This window comes from Dasypus novemcinctus, chromosome 4, assembly GCF_030445035.2.
Source record: "Dasypus novemcinctus isolate mDasNov1 chromosome 4, mDasNov1.1.hap2, whole genome shotgun sequence".
Taxonomy (NCBI): Eukaryota; Metazoa; Chordata; class Mammalia; order Cingulata; family Dasypodidae; genus Dasypus; species Dasypus novemcinctus.
Window position 1 is genome coordinate 79,960,329 of NC_080676.1, and position 19,190 is coordinate 79,979,518.

At 36.5% G+C, this 19,190-nt stretch overlaps 1 protein-coding gene across 1 annotated transcript in view; it reads right to left on the reverse strand.

Annotated features, from left to right (window-relative positions):
• GTF2E1 (general transcription factor IIE subunit 1) overlaps positions 1-19,190 on the reverse strand; it is a 39,990-nt gene that overhangs the window by 19,542 nt on the left and 1,258 nt on the right. The window contains exon 2 of the mRNA XM_004480761.4: positions 13,573-14,050. Within this exon, the coding sequence (XP_004480818.1) occupies positions 13,573-14,020 (448 nt within the window). The 5' untranslated portion in view covers positions 14,021-14,050. The remainder of the gene's footprint in view (positions 1-13,572; positions 14,051-19,190) is intronic.

Genomic DNA, 19,190 nt, shown 5'->3' on the forward strand with positions numbered 1-19,190 from the left:
TGCCCTTGGCAAGAAAGGCTTTAGTTGGTATGTATCTTATTTGCTAACTGTTCCAGGCTGCCTAAACCTCTTCTCAACAGAAATATAAAGAAAATAATTCACACGAGAGTATAAACTATAGAATGAGGTCTAATACAGCTGTCAAATATATGTGGAATTTAAAAAAACATACAAATGGGGGGCTTATGTTGACTGTTGAGCGATAAGTATCTACATAGACTGTCAGTGAGAACTAGAGAACACTTTAGAGAGGTTACCTTTTTAAAAGAAGAATCCAGGGAAGCGGACATGGCCCAGTGGTTAGGGCGTCCATCTACCACATGGGAGGTCCGCGGTTCAAACCCGGGGCCTCCTTGACCCATGTGGAGCTGGCCCATGAGCAGTGCTGATGCACGCAAGGAGTGCTGTGCCACACAGGGGTGCCCCCCGCGTAGGGGAGTCCCATGCGCAAGGAGTGCACCCCATAAGGAGAGCTGCCCAGCACAAAAGAAAGTGCAGCCTGCCCAGAAATGGTGCCGCACACATGGAGAGTGGACACAGCAAGATGACACAACAAAAAGAAACACAGATTCCCGTGCCGCTGACAACAACAGAAGCGGACAAAAAAGATGCAGCAAAATAGACACAGAGAACAGACAACTGGGGCGGGGGTGTGGAGGGGTTAAAAAAAAAAAAAAGGATTCCCATTCCTCAGGTGAAAAAGTGCTTAATATATAAACACAAAAGCAAGTACTCTGGTTAAAGCACAAAAAGACAACTAAGTCATAGGGCAACACTATAATCTTATTCAAAGCATAACAAGCCTTCTCCGTGTCTCATACCAAGTATACTTTTCTGTAGCTTTTTCACTTGTTTCCACTGCTGAAAATGCTTTTCCTCCAGATAGTCAGAGGGCCTAAATTATTTCAGTTCTTTAATCAAGTCACTTCAGTGAGGCCTTCCCTGGCCAATACGACCTAAAATCACAACACTCTCTCCATCCCAAAATCCTTATCCTAATAATGGAAGCTGCTATCATCTAATTCTTTTCTTGCGCTTAGACCTGCCAAGCCAACCTTCTATTAAATTACCAAAAGGGGTAAGGATAGAAGCCTCTACGAATCATCCAGATTTGTCTCTTCTCAACTTTCTCTCTTTCCATATAAAAATCAGGCTAATGTGTGCTCTCTTAAAGTGTGTTCAGTAGTCAGATACATGAGGGAAATGATACATATTGGTTTCCCTCTTGGGGATTTATAACTCATTATCATATTAAAGACTAAGAAGCTTAGCCCCACTGTATCATTTCCCAGTCATTTAGCCACAGAACCCTGCAGGCATTTCATAGCTATTACATCCCACAGAACTGGCGTTCTATAGCTTGGATTTCAATGGACACATAAATTTTCCCAAACATGTTTGGGACCACAGGTTTGTTACCTTTTTATTTTATCAAGTAAAAGCACCTTGAGGAAAAAGGAGAGAGGGAGTAGAGGAAAGAGATTAAAAACACACTATTAGTACCATCAATTCATAGGACAATCTCAACATGACAGTCCTTTCACTTGAATACATTTAGTCTCATAAAAATAGTGGATATGTGAACATATCTCAATAAAATTCTTAATAAATTAATAAATGTGCAAGAGTAGCCAGAAATAGCAACTACATACAGCAGGGGAAACAGAGAGATTGAGACGTGAAGAATTTTATTGTTTGTCTGGTTTTTGTTTATTATTATTATTACTGAAATAATGAAAATGCTCTAATAATGATTAGAGTGATGAAGGCACAACTACATGATTATACCAAATATCATTGATTGTACGCTTTGGATGAATTGTAGGCTTTATTAATATGTATAAATAAAATTGACTTATTAAAAATAAATAAATAGTGAAAGAAAGAGAACATAGTATTGGAGCATCCACCTACCACATAGTATTGGAGCATCCACCTACCACATGGGAGGTCCAGGGTTCAAACCCAGGGCCTCCTGACCCGTGTGATAAGCTGGCCCAAGCGCAGTGCTGATGCGCACAAGGAGTGCCCTGACACACAGGGGTGTCCCCCATGTACAGGAACCCCACACACAAGGAGTGCACCCTGTAAGGAGAGCTGCCCAGCGTGAAAAAAGTGCAGCCTGCCCAGGAGTGGCACTGCACACATGGAGAGCTGATGCAGCAAGATGATGCAACAAAAAGAGACACAGTTTCCCGGTGCCGCTGAGACGAATATAAGCAGGCACAGAAGAACACACAGTGAATGGACACACAACAGACAACTGGGGGGGGGGGGGGAGGGGAGAGAAATAAAGAAAAAGAAAAAAAAGAGAACATAGTATAGGGTCATAAGGAACCTGACTTCCAGCTTGATCCAGGAACATTCCTATGACCCAAGGCTTAATTTAGATTAAGATTTAACAGAGTTATTTATAGAAGGGTCAATTTTGCAGTTCTGAGAACAGTGGTTTTTATATTGTAGTCAAGAATTGTGAAGGGTTGTGATTTTACTGTACTTGTAACACAATAGCCTGCCACAGTTTCATGAATACTGGAAGAATACCACAACACTCCTGGGTCAGAGACAAAAAACTTTATTAATCATGGCAATAGTATTAGCCAGTATCAGCATTTGTGCTAGTTCAGTTGCAATTCCCACAGGGGGACACAAAGAGAGCTAGGTGACACCTGCACATGCAGCGGGTTGTTACAGTAGTGAAACCATTAGCTTAAGAAATGTGAATAATCATGCCTGCCCTCTTTTGGGGGTGGGGTGGTAATATTACAATTACATTACCATTCTTTACTTGACAGTAAGCAAATGTGCCCTTTGTGCTGGAGGAAGACACTATCTTTATTATACTTGACATTAAGCAAACCTGCACTATGCCTGGGGGGAGAGATACTATTTCTATCTTACAAAGCTGTTCACTATATAAACAACCTTGAAAAGATAGTCTGGAAAAAAGATAGTGCTTCTGCTTACAAGACATGCATCAACAGGAGACCCATGGAGAATTAGCTCCCCAAAATTATCAACTCTGGCAAGCATTACAAAAGAAAAAGCTATCTAGACATCTATGAATCCTCATGCTTTATTACAAAAAACACAAATTGTAAACAAAAACCAGACTGTCAAAAGTCACATGTATAATTTTTTATTTCTTTTCTTGGACTCTTTGGTTTTATGGAAAATTCCTTAAGACTAGATTAAGATACCAGCAGCATTTTTATAAATTTCAATAAGCATTATAAAAATGCAAACGAGCTTTTACAAAACAGAGGGGGCTAGGGGGCCTCAGTACATACCACGTACAAAGCACCATGCTACTAAGCAGGTGGTAGTAGAATACACACAGGCACAGAAACTGTCATCAAAAATTTTAAAGTTTAGTAGAAACAAAAGGTATCTGGAAATAAGAAACACAATAGGGACCAGTACAAAAATAAAGTTTAAAGAAGAAATGTGACTTCTAGCTGAGGGTACTAGGGAAAGCTTTTGGAGAAGGTATATATTTTAAGGTGGACTTTAGAAGACAAGCAATTACAGACATCAAGGGAGAAATGGAAGAACACATTCTAGATCATAAAAGAAGTAGACGGTTGAAAAACCACACTAAACTGCATTTCAGTTTGGTGGGGAAAGTAATAAAAAAGAATGGTTTAAAAAAAACACAAAACAGAATTAATAGGATAAACTAGGGTGGCCAAAAGTGGGCCCTGAATGCCAAACTTCATTTTGAGTTCCTTCTTTAGTACCAGGAAAACCATTCAAGGATTTTTGGGAAGGCAGACCCAAATTAATCTGCCTCAGTGGCTTGAGATGGTCTTATAATAAGTCCATTCTTAACTGAAAATTCACATAAAAATCACTGGGGGATTTTTAATTAATACCCAAACCCTACTTCCTGAGATATTTATTCAATAGGTCTAGAGTAGAGTTTAGGAATGTGAATTTTAAAAGTTCCATAAGGAATTCTAATATATACCCCAGGTGGAGAACTGCTGGTAAGTAATCAATATGATAAATATTCTAACTCTTCTTATACCTGGACCACTCTGCACTAAGCCTCTACACAGAATGTACTACTCAACAATAAGAGAAGAAATTGGAATTGACATTCAGAGCTCTACACCATCTTTACTTCATACACATAAGACCAAAAAGGTAAAAACTGGGTAAGAATGAATCCAGCCAGGTTTCCACAACAAATCATAAAAGAGACAACATGTAAGCTAGATCTAAGAATGTTGCAGCAGGAAGAAAATGAAGGTTACAAAGATTCCTTAGGCAAAGCTTGACAAATGATGGATTAGGAGGAAAAACAAGAGAAATTCAACAACAACCTATTTGTTTAAGCATCTATACTCAGAAACCTTACTAATATTCCCTTGTATTCACCATAGTCAAACTGGCACAATAGCATTATCCAAATCTGACAGGTGAGGGAATAGAAGCCTCAGGCAGCTTACATTCACCAAGTCATAGCATGAAAAAAATAAGGACTAAACTTGGATTCAAATACAAATATTTGATTCAAAAGGTTAAACCTACTGTACCATCCTGAATTACACACCCCCCTCGCAACCTCCTATCATCCAGCAAACTTTTCCCATGTATATACATAACTCTATTTTCTTAAAGTATAAAACATAAGGTGAAAGGATTTGTAACAAAAATTAAGTGCCTATCACATGTCTGGGATTTAGTCAGCGGAGTTGAAAGTATCAGGTGTGCCAGAAGGATCAAATCCAGTTGCAGGGACGCGGACTTGGCCCAGCGGTTAGGGCGTCACATGGGAGGTCCGTGGTTCAAACCCCAGGCCTCCTTGACCCGTGTGGACCTGGCCCATGCGCAGTGCTGATGCGCGCAAGGAGTGCCCTGCCACACCAGGGTGTCCCCTGTGTAGGGGAGTCCCATGTGCAGGGAGTGCGCCCCGTAAGGAGAGCCTCCCAGCGCAAAAGAAGGTGCGGCCTGCCCAGGAATGGTGCCGCACACATGGAGAGCTGACACAAGATGATGCAACAAAAAGAAACACAGATTCCCGTGCCACTGACAACAACAGAAGCAGGCAAAAAAGACACAGCAAACAGACAACCGGGGTGGGGGGGGGGAGGGGAGAGAAATAAATAAATAAATAAATCTTTAAAAAAAAAAAAATCCAGTTGCAGTTATCTAACAGCCCTAAAAGTAGGGAGAAAAAAAGAACTACAAATAGATATGTATAAACTATATTTTAGGGTCATCTATTCAGTAATATATGAATCTTCCAGTCCTAAGACTCAGGACTCTTCTAATAAAGGTAAGCTATCACTCCAAAATGAGGAGAAAAGTAATGGAGACTTAATTGTGGGGGTGAGGATGGTGAGAGGAAGTAAGAGGAGGGAAGAGTTTTACAGCATTTAATTTCAACCTTCTCTCAAAATAAGACATGCAAACCAAAAATGAATCTGGAGGGGAAAAAGTCAGGAGGGAGAATTCAATGAAATCCCAATCAAAATTCCAACAACCTTCTTTACAGAAATGGAAAAGCAGATCCTCAAATTTACATGAAGGGTAGGGACCCTAAAAAGTCAAAGCCATCTTGAAAAAGAAGAATGAAGCTGGAAACTCACAGAAACTGATCTTAAAATGTATTATAAAGTCAGAGTAATCAAAACAGCATGGTACAAGGACAAACAGACCAATGGAATCAGACTGAAGGCTCAGAATTAGCCCTCACATTTATGGCCAATGATTTATGCCATGGGGACAAAGACAAATTATCTTCAACAAATATTGTTGGGAAAACTGCATCTGTTTGTTTAAAAAAAAAAAAAAAAAAAAGGAGGACCTCTACCTAGCACCACATACAAAAATCACTGAAAACTGAATCAAAGACCTAAATATAAGAGCTAGGACTATCAAACTCCTAGAATAAAACACACAGGGAAGTATCTTCAGGACCCTGTGTCAGGCAATGGTTTCTTAGACTTTACTCCCCAAGGATACGCAACAAAAGGAAAAATGAAAAGGACCTCATCAAAATTAAAAACTTTTGTGTATCGAAGGACTTTATCATGAAAGTAAAATGACAACGTACACAATGGGAGAAAATACTTGGAAAGCACATATCTGATAAACGCTTAATATCCAGAATATATAAAGGAATCCTTCAATTTAACAAAAAGATAAACAACCCAATGGGACAAAAATGAGCAAAAGATGAATAGACATCTCTCCAAAGAAGATATACAAATGGCCAGGAAGCACAGGAAAAGAATTCAACATCATTAATCATCAGGGAAATAGAAATTAAAATCATAGTGAGAAGCAATCTCACACCCATTAGAATGGCAACTATTAAAAAAAAGGAAAATAGCAAGTGTATGGGAGGATACAGAAATAGGAACACTCATTCATTGCACGTGGCAATGTAAAATGGTGCAGCTGCTGTGGAAGTCAGTTTGGTAGTTCCTCAGAAAGCTAGGTATAGAAGTACCATATGACCTGGCAATCCTACTATGAGGTATATACCCAAAAGAATTGAAAGCTGAGACTTGAACAGATATTTGGAAACTAATGTTCAAAGAGGTAATATTCACAATTGCCAAAAGATGGAAGCAAACTAAGTCACTATCATTTAATGAATGGATAAAATGTGGTATATTCATATAATGGAATATTATTCAACTATAAAAAGGAATGAAGTCCTGACACATGCAACAACATGGATAAACACTGAAGACATGTTACGTGAAATAAGGTAGTCATAAAAAGACAAATATTGTATGATCACACGGATTTGAAACAATTGGAATAAGCAAACTCAGAGTAAGAATCTAGAATATAGGTTACCAGAGCATAGGACAGGGGTAGGGAATAGGAAGTTAAGACAAAATGTACAGGATTCCTATTTGGAATGATGCAAATATATTGGTAATGGATGGTGGTATTGGTAGCTCAACATTGTGAATGCAAGTATCAGCAGTGAATATATATAAATACTAGATTGTATATATGGTAACAGAATAAGAATGAAAAAAAAAATCTGTGGAACTACACTACATAGTGATTATGGACTTTAATTAATAGTACAATAATGAAAATGTGTTGTCATCAACTTTAACAAATGTTCTACACCAATGCAAGGTGTTGGTGGTAGGGAGGTATATGGGAATCATATATTTTACGCATGATTGTTCTATAAACCTAATCAAGAAAAAGATATCAGTGGGTGTTAAGTATTATGGAAAAAAATAAAGCAGGGAAGGGGAATAAGGAGTAAAAAGTGTGAAGGGAAAGGAGTGCTTCTATATTATATAGGAAGATCATGGAAGTCCTGTCTGATACAGTAACATTTGAGTAGGGACCTGAAAGAAGGAAGAAGCACATGCAGATGTTTGGGCAAGAGGAAACAGCATGCACAAAGGCAAGTAAAGTGTAGGCATTCCTGGTGCACGCAAGGCACAAGTAGGATGGCCAGCATGGCTGCTATGAAGTGAACATCAGAGAGTTGTAAAAAACGTCAGAGAAAAGGGGTGAGGGGAGGCTAGATGAAAGGCCCTGTAATTTGTTAAGGACTTTGGTAAAAACTTTGACTTTTCTGAGTGAGGGGGGAAAAGGCTTTGAAGGGTTAAGAATAGGAGAGTGACCTATTCACAATAGAAACATGACCTGATATGCATTTTAGAAGGATCACTGGCTGTTATCACTTGCTGTCTACACGGGCAGCAAGAATGAAAGTAAGGTGACTAGCTAAAAGCAGTGCAAAAGCTAAGCAAGAGATAATGGCTTGAATAACTTCTCAACAAACCTATGAAAAAACCTTCCAATACAAAGTTTTATTCCCCCTCACTCAAAAAGATTCCAGGAAAACCAAAACAAAATAACTCCTTGTTCCATGTTAAAACCAAGTAATGAAAAATAGACACTTAGGATTTTAGTGAGATAATGGAACAAATAAAAAACTTTAAGGTATTATGCCAACACATGGGCCTAATTTTATTGCACTATGAAAATCCCAATCACCATATATCTTAGTAAGCATATTTGGAATTGCTCCTTCTCCCACTAAATATTTTATGGACTATGTATATAGGGGGAAAGGATATAAATTGGGAAACTATGGAAAATAAGACAGCCTAAAAATTGTAAATAGTATTTTCCATTATGCCACAATGCGTCTCTGAAGATGGCATTATTAAGCAGTACAAAAATTTTCCACATGAACACTACCATAACCAGGGGTTTCAGTTCCTAACCAAGTCTACCATATTAATCAGAGGTGACTAATATCGACTTCTAAAAAAAGTGATAAAATAACTCCAAACCCTTCCTTTATACTTTTAATATGCCAACTACACTCCAAATCAAGGGTGGCAGGACATTAGATGTGAGAAAAATCACATATGGTATAGAGTAGACTGAACCTATCCTTTTATACATGCTACCAAAATAAATATAAAGTCGTAGTATAATTATAGGATTTGTGCAAATTAATATTACAAACACAACCCAAGACTAGAAGACAGGACTCTGGAATTCTAATACATTGTCATTTTATTGTATTTTAGCAAATCCTAAAAAAAAAAACCAAACTTCTGGAAATACATGTCCACTGAACACAATGATTATGCAAAAGGCCCAAATGTAATAAAGTACTAGAGTACTTTAGAAAGAATCATTACAATTCTATCAGTTGACCAAGTACCAATAACCATAGCTTTTACATATTTGTAACAACAAAATATTTACTTACGAATCAGTTTACCTTTATAGATTTCAAAGGGGCTCAGCTATGAGGGTGGGAGGTATTGGGGATGCAAGGTAAAAGGGCTGGCAGGATAGCCACTAAACTTAATAGTTGTTAAAGCTCAGAAAAGTGATGACAGTGGGGACTGGGTTGAATTGGGGAGCCATATGGAGGAAAAACTAGGCTGGCTCATCTTTTACACATTTTCTACCATCTGAGTCTTTAATAAGTTTACATTCATTTATTACTTACATATTCTTAGAAAAAAATATGTTATTCTGAATCTCTCCAAAAGCATTAAACTCCCTTTTAATCTATAAGCAGAACTTATACAGTCAACATTAGCAAGTCTTTTTCACAACTGAAATTTATTGTTGAGGGGGATATATATTTACACGTTAAGTCAAATGTTTAAAATATCTAAAAGTCACCATTTATTCTAATTTCCAAACTTCATATGATTATTTTGCCTGTAATAAAACAAAATTTGAAAAGTCACCTTTAATAATTCACTGCAGAACACACAACCCTACAAATTATTCATTTACCCGCAAAAAAGAAAAAAAAAAATCAGAAGTAGGCTTACTATATTTTGGAATTTACACAATATAACCACACCCCTAGATACAATTTATCACACATCTAGATTTGTTCAAATCATGCATTATTCCTAGATTCTGGAACTCAATATAAAGGGTGAAAAATGTATTATACCTTGAAGGGAAAATAACAAATGGAAGAACAACAGTACTTGGATAAATACTAAAGCTTGCAGTAAATTCTCTAAATTAGGCCTAAATCAAATTGATCTCAACATTTAGAGGGCAGATAAAAGCCTGAGATTTTGATATGACTATTTAAAAGAAAATAATCAATAGAATATTGTATGCTAGCATCAAAACTAAAAACAACTCCTCACAAGTAAGTTAGATTCTATGTAATCAGCAAAGTACAAAAAAGATAAAGCACAAAAAATTGCTTACTTAAAACTCTCAACTCCTAAAATCAAAAGCAGCTGAAATTCTTTTTTAAAAATCAGATCTAAAGGCTTTGGCAAGGTGGGAGGAGGGTGGAACGGGGAAGATGCTTGCTCTTTACTGTCTTTCTATAACTTGAGAAGTTTTAAAATTTATTCTAATAATCTCCCTCCCCCAACCTCACCTTCAAGCTTTTAGTAATAATTTCTAATTGAAGCCCATTCTGGGAAAGATTCCGATGAAGACTGAACACTCGGCAACTAAACAAAATAATCCTGGAAAAAAATGTTATGCTTGTTTTTCACATTTCAGTAATTGAAAATAATGCTTAGTTGGCATCTCTTGTCCTACGTAGTAAGAGATGAAGACAGGAAAAAAGTAGCCAGATCTATAAAGTCAAACATTATGAACACATCCTTAATAGTTTCACAAATATGGGATCCTAATATTTTTTAAATGTCAGGTTAAGGAGACTGAAGGGGAATTTCAATGATGTCAGAATCAGCAAACTGGTCGGTCTAAATCAAACAGCTTTACTTGCAATCACAAAGGAAGAAAGGATTCCAATGACTTAACCCCAAATTCATATATGGATATCCTAACTATATTCTACTTGAATATTCCCAGGGGCTTGGAATTCACCACTAGGGACCTATTTCCATTGTTGGCTATACCTAAGAATTAAATTCATTAGACTTATTTTATCAAATATCTTATTTTAGAGTTAATTATTAAAGACTTCTTTATGCTATCCTAAAATAAACTTGCCTGAATCTTTTCCATGGACCTACACAAAACAAGTTCAATCTCTATGACAGCTATAAGAGTCTTTCTTAATAACCAATCTAAAACATCCAAGCAACCCATACATCCCTAGATTTGAATTTACTACTTTGTAAGATCCTCCAAACCCAAGATGTAACATAGGTTGTGTGCATAACCATGCATGCACGCACACATCATATGAATTGGAGTAGATAATCTCTAAATTCCTATTTCTAAGGTTTTATTAAATATACACTCTTACAAGGTTTATTTGTTTTTATTTTTATTTAATTTAATTTAAATTCTCTTACTTCAAAGTTTAATTAAACAGGCATTTCCAGGCCTCTATGTGAATTCGCTAATAGAACTTCTCCTAATTAAAACATTTAACAATTTTATCCCATCTACAAGGAAACAGTCCCATCTACATTTCTACAAAGTCTTAAAACTATATCCTTCGGTTCAATATTCCCACTACTGAGAATTCTTCTTAAGGGAAAACTTAAATACAAAGGCATTCAAAGCATCTTATCTATACTAGCAAAAACAAAACAAAAGAAACAAAAAGCAAAATCAAAGCGCCCAGGAGTGGAAAGGAAGAAAGGGGAAAATTAGACCTTTTAAAACACACTTCGAACACTATATAGCAACAGAAGAGTCTGGGCTACATTAAAGAATCAAGAGATGATAAATTCTAGACTATGACTGTAACTATACAAAAATATATATGTAAGTATTCCAAGACGTAATATGCAAAGACTATTGGGTTTGTAGGTCATTTTTTCTCTTCAAAATTTTCTCTCACATTATAGTTGTATAATTTTCAAATTAAATATGGAAAATAAAACTATTTCCGTATCATCTAACCTTACACCTAAAAAGAGCATAAGACCATTCCTTCATTTTGGGAAACGCCTTGCTGAACTTAACTTAGAAGTGCTGTTAACTAAATTGTCTGTGGTTGAGATTACTAAAATAGAGATAAGTCTATTTACATGGTCAAGAAAACTTTCTAAATCTAAAATATGCATTGCAAAACACACAAGATATGATTCTGCTGATTTGAGGAATTTCATATCAGGTAGTCTTTGTTTGGATTTTACAGAACTCTCTTATTTCAGGAACTCAAACAAGTTGGTTTGTCTGAGTTTCTAGAGCCATGGACTAGAGGACAAAGCTTGGTTATCAAATTTTAATGAAATAAAAGATCTACACATATCAAGCATCAAAAAATTAGAGTGAGTTCAACCCAGAAACACACTAAAGGCAAAGTCTGAATGAAAAGTCTTGTGTAGCATTTTGTAGTTTTGTAATCTTTTTCCTACAATCATTAGGGAAAAGAGGTAGGATGTGGAAAAGCTGTAAACTGAAGTAGGAAGATCCCTGGCTTATGTGTGAAGTAACACTGATAAAACAATACCTGTAGGTCTAAACAGTTTCCTGAGTCTAGCATTTTAGGAAGCAGCTGAGGAGCTTATCTAGGGGTCACTGACTCATTGTCCAGTAGCAGAGAGCTGCCCGAACTTGTTCTGGAGTTAAGAACTTTTTATCAGGGAAGGAGAAAAGTCTAGAAGGCTTTAAATCTAATTCCTGAATGTCCTCTTAACCTATACTCCTTAATTCAGCCATAATAAAGAGACAATATAACTTAGCAGCATTGATTCTTTTATAGACCTTTGCTTCTAGAAAAGAGAGAACTGATCAGAGTAATTAGCAAGTCTATACCCTCTTTTCCAGTTTACAAATGTCAGGGTTGGACTATTGTGTCAACTCGGCCAGGTAATTGTGCCCAATTGTTTGGTCAAGCAAGCACTGGGCTAATTGTAATATAAGGGTATTTATGGACTATAGTCACCATTGACTTTACTGCAGTGGTAAATCATAGATAGCTGATTTCAATTACATTAAATAGAGAGACTGCATAAGCAATGAGTGACTTAACCCAATCAGTTGAATGCCTTAAAAGGAGAGGTGATTCCAGCATTGACAGAAAATTTCCCAGCTCGTCTTTGGACACCCAACGTCTCCCAGAACTCGTCAAGAACCTTCAGTGCACCTTCATTGGAGTCCCTGGTTGCAGCCCTTCCGGAAGAAACTAGACTTGTGCATCCCCATGGGATGAGAGACTCATAAAATTGCACACTATTGACAGATATCTCTTGTTGACTGTTTCCCTAGAGAACCCTGACTAATACAACAAATAGCATCAAAACAAAAGTAACTATACAACCCAGCACTTTAAAGTTTCTTATGTTTAATGATAGACACATTGTATTTTTAGAAAATGCATGTTTTATCAAAATCTGTTAAGAAAAATCCTTGAAAGTAAACATTTTATATTTTGTTAATAATTCCCTTCTATTAATATCTGGCTCATTCTAAGAGACACTAAATATCTATCTACTTGTTAACTTGAAAAGGGTTACCTTCTTCATCTGGTTAATTATTATTATTATTTTTTGGCACTGGCGTAAGAATATTTATTGCAGTTGTACATAAGGTAAAAGTAATAGAAACAACCTAAATTTCCATCAATTATAATCTGGTGAACTCTTACTATCTTTTAGGTCTCAACTGTTACTTAACTTCTTCCAGAGTTCTTTCCCAAATCTTGAATCCACATTAGATGCCCTAGTTACATACTCCTAATAGCACTTAGTACTTACACTAACAAAGCATTTAAATACAATGTATTATAATTCTCTGGCAGTGACTGGCACAAGTAGGAGCTTAACTATTTGTTCAAAGAAGAGCTCAAAAGTAAAGTTGTCAGAATAGTGTCCAAGTGGTAGAGAAGTCAACCCTTGAGATGAGGCTGTGCCTGTTAATGACAAGCAGAAGCAGAGCAGGAGGACCATGAGTAAAAGAACAGTCCATGGACTGGTACACTTCCTTGTAAAGGAGAAAGGCTACGCAAAAGCTTCTGAAAGTAGCATGACAGCTAAACAGGAAAGTAAGACTAAGAATGACTATACACTGACACACTAAGCCACTCACTTTTATAATATATACGTAATTGGTTTAAAAATTAGATGAGTCAATTTAAGAAAAAGGATGAACATTTCATCTTAAAAGCGACTCAAAAGAAAGATTTATAAACTGGATAAACCTTACCTGTCATAGGATCAAAGAGTTGATTAGCTTCTAAGTCTGTAAAAGTACTACTACAGACAGGGCATTTGAAGGAAGCTCTGTTGGTGGAATCTCTTTCATCAGTTTCAATTCTCCTTCTCATGTGGTCCAATTTATATTTTACCACATTAACAAGAGTGCGATAATTGATAAAGTAGTAGTTATGGCGAGTGGTTTTCCCATCTGCAGCAGTCTCTACCCTCATTCTGCATTTGATGAACTTGTCTCCCTTTAAGTTATTTAAAACCGATCGAAGTTGCTTCCGATCAAACTTGAGCAGCTCCAACATATCCTCCTCTTTCACACAGTGATTTCGGATCAAGATATCCAAGGCCAATGCATGCTCAATGCCATAAAACCCCCGGATCACATACTTAGCTAATCTCTTCAATGCTGCAGGAACCTCAGTGAGGACATCTGGGTCTGCCATCTTTAGCAGCAAACTTCAACTTCAAATATACTGAATTAAAAAAAAAAAAAAAAAGAGGAGAAAATTAGGTAGGCATGGTTCATGGTAATCATTTTAAATCCAGAATAATCAACCCATTATTGGTAGCTGTACTAAGTGCCACAAAGTGCTCATTGTTTTAAAAGACTTCTAATGCCTAACCATTTAATAGAAGAGCAAGATTTTCCTCTATAATAACAAAAAAGGAGTACCCCTAAAAAGCTTGACATATTTCTTAAATGATTACTTTCACAACCTACAGTGTGTTTGATTCCAAAAAGTAACTACTTATAAAAGTATTATTCATAAAAATGATATATTGAGTCCACTTTAACTCAGACAGAAACAGACAAAAAAACTAAAAGAAGTGCTTACTATTCTTACAGATATAAATCTTTGGGAGTTCTGGAAACCCCCTGAGAAATCTAGAGTCAGCATATCCTGAAAGTGTCTTCATTTATTCTGAGTAAAATTTGTTTACCAAGATAAATTTTAGGATGTTTTACATAATCACTATCTCACAATAAAACCACAACAAACCAATAAACACGTAAGTAATCACCTGTTGGGGTTGTACGACAAAATCATTAACTGTTGTAAAACTGAAAGAAATAAACACTTTAGATCAAGGCAACTTTACCAACCTTGCAAAGTTAAATCTGATAACCAATTAGGTAAATATCATACAGTCCTTTGAAAAAGAAAGAAAGAAAGAAAAAAATAGCCAGGATATCCTGGATGTCCTGTAGGATATCCAACAGGAAGGACAAAGCAATTCTCATGTCATGACCAAGAAAGCTGTCTTTTGAAAGCCCTGACATAGGCTAGACATTCATGTGGTTGTTTAAGAGCCATTGCTTTTGGAATTAAGAGTCTGTGCTTTGAAAGGTACATGATCCTGAGCAAATCCCTTAAACAAATTCAAGCCATACTTTACCTCTGAGAAATAAGGAGAACACCATTTACCTCAACGGGATATTTGGTTGTGATGAATAAGTAAGAAGGTAAGTAAAGTGCTTAGGAAAGATGGCTTTCTTATTGATTTAATGTTTCAAACTAAAAGTAGCCAGGCTTTCCACACAGACAACTTCAAGTGAAATTTCACTATATCATAGGGAAATTCTTAACAGACATCCCTTTCAGCCATCTCAATGAGGAAATCATGTTCTGTTATTAATATAAATTTCTACTTAACCTTTTATTTGAAATCAATGGTTATTAACCCTATCAGATCCAATACTCCTTTTGATAAGAAGTATTTTTATATCTACAGTATTAACACTAAAAGGAAATTCCTAAGTAGTCAACCTATACACATATTGAGGGTGGGTAGGTAGGAATATAATGCCTTACCAGTAATAAAGGAAAGTTATTTATAACAAAATATTTACTTCAAATTGTTAATACTCAGGCAATGACAACACACAAAAAGAGATAATGAAGTAGCCATATGCTTGCACCCATATATAATGATAAAGTTTGGTGAAGAGCAAAGATTAGAAGCCATTTATGCAAAAAGTAAAGAAAATTGAAAAAGCAGAAGTTTAAGTGGATGCTTGAATAAGAAGATATTCATTAAATACTAAGACAACACAAAAATACTTCATGTTACTTTGTAAAACAGGACTTGGGTTATGGGCTTAAATTTAAATCATTCTCTTACAGGAATATCCAGTAGGATATAAGAAAAGAACACTGGGTGGATCATTCTTTATTGTATGGAACTATCTTATGCTTTGGAAGAAATCTAGCAAGGACAACTGCTAGTTGCCACCCATTAAGTACCAGCAGCAGATTCTCAAACACTATGACAACCAAACCATGCTCCCACAAACTTCCAAAATGTCCCCCGTTTACAGTTAGCTCTAAAATGCATGTGGAATGGTTGAATTTACTCCTAGCAAATTTAGATTCTGTGGATACTTCACTGACAACTTCTCTTTTCACTCACCTATAAATTCATTCTTCTCTACCTATTTACTAAACATTCTTCCAATTTTTCTCAAACCTACATATGTAGGTGAGAAAAAAGACACTTTCACTTCTTTTAGAGGTTAATTATGCAGGTCCTCATGCATACCTCAGGCGAACTGTGACTACAATAGTGATTAGAATTTGTGGAACACCTTAAATATCTACTCTCAGACCAAACAAAAAAACAAACTTTAGCAGCAGTTTAGTTTCCCTGACCCAAACATTTGGTCCTAAAGCGTTCCCTTCATCTTAAAGTTTAAGGATGCCAGGAAAGTGCTTGGGATACACCAAAGAAGTATCATAGCATTCTACTTGGCGCATTTTGTTTCCCTCTCTGATTTGGTCTACATATTGTACTTGAATCCAGTTTTGGTCTTTTGTTTTGTTTTACATTTTCATTAGCAGTATACAACACATGGGCTTCAGAAGCATCCAAAAGACCAAAGAATGCCAGACAAATGTCAAAATAACAATTATCACAAGTCCAAACTAATCGTTTAAAAGCAGATCATCCCCCTACTTCTAATTGTCCCCAAAATGGACTAAAGTATTAATTTGATGAAGAGTTACTAAGCATCCACTTGCATTATAGTCTAGAAAAGTCTGGGATATGAGGAACTAGGGGAAAGTAATGCCTTCCAGGTAGAAGAAATGGAATAACCCAAAACAAGGAACATGAGAAGGGAAAAAAAAAGGGTATTTCTAAGAATTGTTAGGATTGGAAGATCATGAAGTAGAAGGTTAAAAGATAAGATGAAATCTGAATGAATTTAAATGTACCAAATTCAAAAAAGCCAAACTATGCAAGCTGACAGCAAGAAAAGTTGTTTCTACTTTGCAGAGAAAATGAGCCATCAAAACATTTTCAGTCTTGGGCAAGATTTAGTGTCACAAAGCAAGTGCTAACTGACTAGTTTTCAACAGTTAAAATTTCAACAGTGTTTAATGTTTATTTATTGAGTAAGACTTCCTTGGACAGGTAAGATGCAAATAACATAAACTTCTTAAGAAATAATCCAGGATTTTCCTGCAGAAACTGCATTTCTACTAGTTACCTAGCTAATGTTTTGTCTTTCCATCCCATAGGTTCAGTTCAAACCTGTTCTTTGTGTTCTCCTAGTCTAGAATTTCTGTCATCACATAACTTTTAAACTACTTTACGGAATTATATGACATGCTACTATACATTAGCATGTGTAATCAAAAGCTGATTGTGTCCAGTATGTCTCTAAAGACTCTTACGCTAAAGAAATAATACCTGATATTTTCAACCTCAATATCCATTGAGTATAAAATACTAATTGTCCAAACTGGGGCACTTGAGAATGGATGGCATTGCTAAAAATAATTAACAGCAGGAACTCCATCTACAACAGGCATAAACTGGGATTATTCCAGAAGAACTGGAAATAGGGCCACCCTAATTTTAAGTAGCCACCCTAATTTTAAGTAAAGTCTTTCTCAATTCTCATTATTCTTGAACATTCAGTTATCTTCCCCTTAATGTACCAAATGTAATCTGCTGAAACCCTGATGCCTCTCTAATCACACCTTTTCTATTGCCCCTGCCCTGAATATCATCTCACCTATTACATGCCCCGGCCTCCCCCTCTAGCCTTTCTTTCACACTGCTGTGTTTCCTAAAACACACATCTGGGCATTCTCCCACAAAACATCCATCTGCACACACCTTAATGACTCTTTATTACCTACAGAATAAACACCTTAGCATGATCAATGATATTCTTCTAATCCAACTTTCCGGTATTATTTCTTACTAATGTATCTTTCCCCCTTCTTCCTCTACCACACATACACTCCATGCTCCCGACCAATGGTTCTCAACCCTAGCTTTAAAGCAGAATCATCTGGAGAATAACAACAACCCTGGGCCCCATTCCCGGGGATTCTGTTCTCAGAATGTCTGGGAAGGCCAGGTTAGGTATCGCACTAATTTTAAAAGCTCTTTAAGTGGCCCCAATGTACAGCAGAAGTCACCGACCACTGATAAACTGGCTATATCACTCCAATGCACATTTTACATAGGGAAGTCCCTGTGTCACTTAACACTCAGCCTGTTTTTTTGTTTTTATTTTTGTTTTTTTGCCCGATACCTCAGGGAACCCTGAGGATTTATGCAAGACAGTGCCATAAGGACTCTGTACTCCAATACTTTTGGGCTTTCAATCACAGTTCCACTACTTCCAGCCCTGTGACCCTGGAAAATTCCCAAACTCAGTTTCCACATATAAAAAGTGATTAACAGTGCCTTCCTCATAGGGTTGATATATGGATTAAATTAAATAATTAATGTAAAACTCTCTGCTTTCAGGGCTGGCACCATCATAGAATACAACAAAGCACTGGCATTATTAAGATTCCTATTTTTAAAGTGACTCTTAGAACAATATAAGGAATGGATTAAAGTAAGTGAAAGCAAAGAGCAAGTGGAAGTATTAGCAGCTGTAGTAATCAAGTCAAAACTAAGGAAGAGAGCAAAAAATTGCAAAAGGAAGGGTGAATGAAACATTACAGAAACAAAATCAACTATGAGAAATAGGTTTTGAAGAGATAAGGCATTCACTTTGAGATGTTTATCTTTGAGGAAAAACCACTTTATATTCCAGTAAAGATGTACAACAGAGAGCTGAACAAAACAAATGAACTGGGGAACAAGTCAGGACTGTGCCACTATGTTCAAAGTCTCTGCATTCTGAAATTCTCCTGCTTGATCATTGCCGTCTCTCCTCCACCACTTCTACTTCCCCATTCCTGTTGAATCTCCTACTCAATCTCTGCCATCTCAAGTCACTTAGATGAGAGGTTTCAAACTGGCAGCCTACACACATTTTGTTTGATCCAAAGAATGTTTTGAAAATTTGCTGAAATAGTTACCAACATTTAAAAATTGTGAAATTTCATATTCAAATTCCAGCTCCTCTTGAAAATTGGAAATATCTGAGGAAAAAAAGGAGACCAGGTTGCCATAGGCAAATAATAAGCTGAAGATAAATAGCATTTGACACTGTTAGACAGGGAAGGAGCTTGGCTGGACTTCTGAGTGTGTGACCTTGAGGGCCAGCTCTTGTTTTCCCTTTTTATTTTTATAGTCCATCAGTATCTGACAGTCTCACCCCTACCCAGCACAGCCTAGACACCCAAGACAGGTTGGTTTTGG